We start from the raw sequence: 7,056 nt of genomic DNA, 5'->3' as shown, positions 1-7,056 counted from the left end.
GAAGTGGGTATAAATATACCAATTTGCATTCACTTGAGTTAAATATGAAATGCTACCATTGGGAAATAAAAATATTAAATTTGTATTTTTTAAAATTATTTTTTGTTAGATATTTTTATGAGATGAGGAAAATTGTAATGTATTGAATCTGAGAAAGATCTGGGAGTAGCAGTTGCCTGAAGTCTATCAGAGTCTCATGATTTTACAGTGGAAAAAAAAGGACCCCAAAAAAAGGAAAGGACCACAGGATGTACTGAATGTAAATCAAAAAGGATACACTAATGTCATGCACATGCAGTGCCTTTGCCAGACCATAGTATTGTGAGCAGTCCTGGGCCTACACTTTAACTACAGAATCTCTTGCAAATGTTGTGAGGAACGGCACTTAATCTATTTAGGCTTGGCAAAAATATATCAAATTAAACTAAATTAAATTCATATAATGGATTAACAAAAAAACAAAAAAATTAAAAAAACATTTTTCAGGTCGTCATGTCTACGAAACAAGGGGACATAGGTGGAAAATCAGTTGAAGGAAAATTCTGCACTGATACCACAAAGTATTTTTCTTACACAAAAGAAGAGTTGTGAATACATATAACAACTTGCCAGACCATACAGTAGAGGCAGAGATCCTCAAGGTATTCAAGTCCTGGCTTGATGAAGTGTTGGATGCTCTCCAGGCTCGAGGTAAATTATGAGTGTAGCTGGGCTGAATAGCCTGTTCTCCACGTTATTCCTAATTTTGAATTCAATCTCACATGGCCCCAGGCAACTCTCATGCCGCCAATTATCACAGACACAACACATTGGTTTATTTTTCTTTTTTTCCCCTTGGTTTTGTGCCCCCCAGATGAATACTGCCCGAGGAAATCGCCCTTGATGCCTCCCCGTACAACTGGCCCTGCGAGGTCTATTTTAACAGCAGTATGGGTGCTATTAAATTGTACTTGCAGAACACAAACACACACTGCTGTTTCCTTGACACAGCAGTCCATGGCTATACTTTATAATAGTTAAGAACCTTTTTGGTTATACTAAGTGCTTTTTTATTGAATGCTTCCCTGGGTATTTATTGACTAACAACAGGCAACCACTGCATCACATTTTGAGGTCATAACTCTACAAAGTCTTTGGCTTTTTACGATTAATGTGGCAGGATTCTGTGACAGTAACACTGACTGAAGCTCACTGAAGACCGAAGACCAGGTTTGGTCATACACAGCCACACCTACCACATATGACCAAACCTGGTCTTCAGTCTTCAGTGAAGACCAGGTTTGGTCATACACAGCCACATCTATCACATATGACCCAGTCAGAAATTATACTTGTGAAATTAAATAGAAAGAAATTTGACCAGAAAATGTTCTGAATTGTTTGTTTTTTTTGTTTTGTTTTTTGTTTTGTGACCATCTTACAAATAATCGTTACATTTTTATTCTAATATTTGTAATTTCTCATCACATTGAGAAATCACTAGGCGCAGATCTGGATCTATACAGTAAAATGTTCAGTTTGAATTCAACTCTAACAGTACATGCAGAGAACTCTGTTACAGAATCCAGTAGGGAGCACATTTTACTATCGTTATGAACGTCAAATGACGTGACAGCAACTCCAAGGATGGTGTTGTCCTATTATTAGAAGACAAACCCGTCAACGGTTGTAATCCACAAATTCAAAAATCTACCTTGTTGTGTACAAAGCTAATTTATAGACATCCCTTACTTGAAAAAACTTACTTGTACATTGTAATTATTTTTAAATTCTGCCATTTTGAATGAGACTAGGGCTTTTTAATGAATGTACTTTCACAATGGCATTAAATGTGTAGTGTGTCAAACATGTTGCAAGTTCACCAATGGAAAAATACATGTATTACAATTGTTTACGGACTGTTTCTCGCTGAATAAAATATGACATAAGTGATATACCAAAAACCACAATGAGCATGGCTGATACTTCCACACAATTTACAACATCTTTCACTTTCAAATTGGGCAAATATGAGCTGTCAGTCTTTATACAATTTCTACGAAAGACCATTTAGGTCACAACCAATTTATCATTACTATAAAATGCTAATGAGCATTATTCAGAATTCCAACCTTTGATTACCTGAGTAACTCAAATATACCTTGGAATTCATACAATGCGTTCCTTCACTCATTCATTCGTTTCAGATGAAGCAAGGAAATTCCAGTGAAATATTACGCTCTTAACCTCTGCCGGTAACTCCCATCCAGGAGAATGAAACTCCTTTTGAAAACGGTGAAATGCCAGGCTGCGTGCAGTGTTATCTCATTTATGAGTAGTTAATCATTTTCAGAGACCTTTGACAGTGTGGTCGGAGATAGGAGCGAGGCAGGGCCTTTCTCCGTCTCCTCTGCCCCCTGTTATCGGCCTGTTGAAATGTCATCCCCTCTCATTCTCTCCATTCATAGTTTACAGTGCCGGCGATGACTGTTGTCAACGTGCTTCCGTTTGCTTGGTTCAGAGATGTGGAGGGGTCAGAGAGATATGAGGTGTGTGTGTGTGTGTGTGTGTGTGTGTCTGTGTGTGTTGGGTGGGGTGTGCTGCCGTGGAGTAGGCCCCAGGAGACTGAGAAAGGAAAGAACGGTGTGAAAATGTGTTAAAAACTTTAGCCAGCTCACAGGACAGCATGCTTCTATAAGTTTTACATTGCCGCTTGAATTCAAGACAGCTTATATGTGAAATCTTTCCGTGTGTATGTATAATTGCTTATATTTTGTGTACCTGGGTCCTGGGTACTCTTTGCCTTGTAATGCCTTCAATGCATCATTAGCCACATTTACAGGCAGATCAAGCAAAAATCTTGAATTAGTTTGTACTTGAAGCTTCATGCCAAAGACTGCTGGCCAGTTAACTTCCTTATTTTCATAACAAGTTACCCATGATGACCCTGCCCTGGACGTTGATCGCTCTCCTTTCCATCCAGGTGACGACTGAGGAGGCCAACAAAACTGACTTTTGCTGAGGGGCCCATTCGGTTCAGATGGCGGTACATGGAAGAGCCCCATGGTCTTGGATAGAATCTGGACCGTGTCGGTACCGACTGCGACCGGTAGCTCCATCAGGTGACGTGCAACTGACGATTTCACTCGCCAGGGTACCGGAGGATTCAGTTGGTTGGGGTTCTTCGTTTCTTAGCTCTCTGGCAACCCCCAATGGCTGACTGGGTGCCTGTGGACTGCACGTCAAAGACGCACAGGAAAGGCCTTCCTCTGACTCCACTCCGTGCAAGCATAGCTGTACTCTGTGATGTGAAAAGAAGTAGTTGGCAACACCATGTGTTACGTCGGAGAACCACCGATGTCTACACTCCCCCAAATCAGTACTGGGGTTTGGGCATGAACACAGCTGCAGTTTGGCCATTCCAAATTAGGGTTGGAATTGGGCATGTTCAGTCCCACATTGGGTGCCAAATTTATTATTATAAAAAAATAAAAGATAGGCAAAAGGAGCAGGCTGAAGCCCAGAAGGTGCTCTGGGAAACTTGGGGTGGCTCAGCGTGGTAATGCACTGTACTAGAGCTTGGATGGGTCTCAAGCTATCGAATCCAGAGGTTGCCAGTACTCACTTTAGCTGGCAAACCTGCTGTGACACACAACAACTAGTATTGCCCAGGGATGGGAAAGTTTCCATCGGCCAAGAAGACAGCGTCTCATCGATTGTCTCGCTGATTGATCGGGTGCCCGCAAGCTCATCCGTTGAGCTGCATGTAAGGTGTCTTCCACCGGCCCGTCTGTCAGAACCCCACTTGCGAACGGCCGCGTCAGATGAAGCGGCAGCTGACGTCTTGTGCTCCGGAGGATGGCGCATGCCTGTCTGAACTGTCCCGAGCTGACAATGGAGGTCACAATGAACATGAGAATGGCTGGACCTTTCAGAGTAGGGAGAAAAAGGCAAAAAGCGCAAAACACAGAAACTTGCACTCGCATGTGCTAGCTCGCTCAACATTTGGGCGGCCTGTACATACAGTGCTGTGAAAAAGTATTTACTCACTTCCTGATTTCCTCTATTATTGCACACTCGCCACACTGAATAGTTTCAGGTCTTTAGACAAAATAAAAAGCAATATTATAATAATATAAACAATAATATAACTTATTTCATGAAATAAGTGAAATAATAATGTTTTTTGTGTTTCCTTTGCCTAATATTTTATATTGTCTAAAGATCTGAAATCATTCATTGTGTGAAAAATATGCAATAATAGAGGAAATCAGGAAGTGGGCAAATACTTTTTCCCACCTTGAGTCATAAAGTATTCACGCCCCATTGATTATTTCTCATTCTGCTGTGTTTCAAAGTCTAATTAAAATATATTCACATAAGATCTTTTTTTCCACAAATGATACCAGTGTTCAGATATTAAGTAATTAATTAAACAAATATGATATCAGAGTGTTTCTGAGTATGGTCCATCAGTCTGTTCCATTCAAATCACAATCCCTGTAGTAAAGATGTAATAAATTAATAAACCACTGGGGAGTTAGTTAAGCTGTCTAATGCTGCTTGTTCTTTGTTGAACTACAAAAGCTGTTTTCTGAGATATATTCATAACTATTTTCATAAAACATTAACAAAAAAACCTTAACAAAATGGTACTGAATCATAACACAGCACAAAGCAATTTACAACGTAATTCCAACACACAGCATTCCCAAATGACGGCAGTGAAGTGTCAGCAGGCTAAGGGGACAGAAAAGGTCAGTTTAGATTCAGATTACTCCAGCCATGACATCACAGCCAGACACAAACGCATTGTTAATCGAATTGCTACGACCACGGACTTGACATTGTCTCCACAAAGGTCCCCTGCTGCTATCTCTCTCTGAAATCTGCGACTCGTCCCGTGATCGCAGGTGTGCACGGGTCACAACCTACCTCACAAGGCAACGGGACCCCTATATAAGCTGACCATGATCCCAGCTGAAGCCACAGCAGTCTCCTGCTTCGAGCCAATCACTAATCTGCCTCTCATATCTACCCCAGGGGCCCTTTCCTCCATCTCTCTGCGGTCTCTTCTTCGCCCGGTCTCTGCTATGTGGAAAGTCGTGGTGCTCGCGGTGTCCGTGCTGGCGGCCGGGACGTGCGCCAAGGAGGCGCAGCCAGAATTTGGGGTCAAGCTGTGCGGCCGCGAGTTCATCCGCGCGGTCATCTTCACCTGCGGGGGCTCCCGGTGGAGACGGGCCGTGACGAACGACGGTGAGCCGAGCTGTCTCTCTTTTTACCCCCCCCCCCGCCCCCCGTCTTTCCATCTCTCTCAAAACAGATATGCGTTAAAAACAACACATAATGTTAAATTTTTTTAAACACGTCTCCATGTCTAGTTAAGGACAACACATTTTGTGTTACTTTCAATGCAGTCTGCGTTGAAATGTCCCCCTTTGTAATGCATAACTTGTATATCTGTAACACAAAAGTAGAAACTTTGACACCGAATGGATTGAAAGTAACACAAAAGTAGTAACACAAAACGTGTGTTGGATATTACCATGTCCTTTTTCAGAGTGTCTGGCTAGAGACCGCCCCCTGCGAGCAAACACCAATCGCACCACTGCCTGCACTCGCTGTTTGGGCTGCTAATGCCCATTGTATGGTTCACGCCTGGGTCGGAACTCCTGTTACAATCTGTCTTGGTAATTTGGCTAAAATGTCTGTTATTGACCACAGTTCCTCCTCCTCCTCAGCCAGTTGAGTCCTTGTTCATACTTCAGAGAACAGTCTTAACCATAATTAAACTGCTGGTGACAGCGTTGCAGGATTTCAGTACCGGTCCAAATGTACTCATTAATTGCAGATCTATTAATATTTTGTACAGCTTCTTGGTTGTACTGCTTCCCTTAAGGAATTCTGCCACAGACCAATTCCCCTCTTTGGGATGATAACATTTTCTACTACTTCTGTGAAGAATTCCACTGACTATTTACTGGAACCTTCTAGGACTTAATCTCATCTTCTAATGACAGGTGATGCCTCACACAACCCCTTCTCTGCCCTCCATGATGAGACCACCGGGATGAGCCCAAACTCCGTCCCGGGACGCCCCGGCCCGCAGCTCCAGCACGCAGCGGCCCCAGACTGGCCCCGGGAGGGCGAAGAAGCGCTCTCGTTCAGCCGGCCTGGCCGCTCTGCCACCCTGGAGGACGTGCTTGAAGCCCTGCGCTCCACCGGTAGGAGGGAGCGAGACGTGGTGGTGGGGCTGTCCAACGCTTGCTGCAAGTGGGGCTGCAGCAAGAACGAGATCAGCTCCCTCTGCTGAGCGGGGACTGCAAGGTGTTTCGCCTCTTCTCGTTCACACCCTCTTTGTCATCGAGGCGAGACACCTGTTGTTTGAGACGAAGTGTCAGATTCTGTAATTCCTCGTTGCCGCCATTTCTTGGTCAAGACGTACGCAGCAGAGGTTCTCTTTTCTCATAGTTCCGGCATCTCTGGTGTAATTCCATCATGTATATTGTTAAAGTTTGAGTCAATAATGTGATTAAAGTGCTGAAGAATTTTGAGGAACAAAGTTGTAATGTTGTATTTTAATAAATAGTTATTTTTTTGCATGAGTTTGTTAATTGTGTTTCTTTTTACAAATCTCAGAGAAACTGATTTGCAATTTGTTTATAGGCAAAGAGCATGAAACCTCAACAGAGTAGGCCTACCTATCTCCAAGTTTGAACAACAGAAATTGGACTTTCAAAGCCTAAGAAGTCTAAGTTCTCCAGAATTGTCTACCGAATTCAATACATCAAAAAACCGCGTTGTGGGCCTACTTGCTCTACTAAATTTATATGTGACGTGCTTTGAAATTGTTGAAAAAGTTGGTACAGTAAAGTTTATGGCTATACTTTGTAGCCTAATGGTTCAGACTTGCTTAAAGATAATATGTTTAGGCTATAGAAATTAAATGAATCAAACATTATATTACACAGATCAGTGCTCTCAATGAACTGTTGAACTAATAGTCACAAGTCTTTTCTCTGCTTGCCCGCGGATGTTCAAGTGTTCATGGCTATGAATAACTGTTACGTAATGAGT

General features: G+C 42.6%; 1 protein-coding gene across 1 annotated transcript; it reads left to right on the top strand.

Moving 5' to 3' along the window:
• Positions 1–4,784: 4,784 nt before the first annotated feature.
• rln3b (relaxin 3b) lies at positions 4,785–6,581 on the top strand. The gene is made up of 2 exons (XM_035407178.1): positions 4,785–5,235; positions 6,000–6,581. The coding sequence occupies exons 1-2, from the start codon at positions 4,950–4,952 to the stop codon at positions 6,290–6,292; spliced, it is 579 nt and encodes a 192-aa protein (XP_035263069.1). The 5' UTR covers positions 4,785–4,949; the 3' UTR covers positions 6,293–6,581.
• The last annotated feature ends 475 nt before the right edge of the window (positions 6,582–7,056 follow it).

This window comes from Anguilla anguilla, chromosome 2 (genome assembly GCF_013347855.1).
Source record: "Anguilla anguilla isolate fAngAng1 chromosome 2, fAngAng1.pri, whole genome shotgun sequence".
Lineage (NCBI taxonomy): Eukaryota > Metazoa > Chordata > Actinopteri > Anguilliformes > Anguillidae > Anguilla > Anguilla anguilla.
Note: the sequence above shows the minus strand (reverse complement) of the source record. Positions and strands in the feature narration are given on the sequence as shown.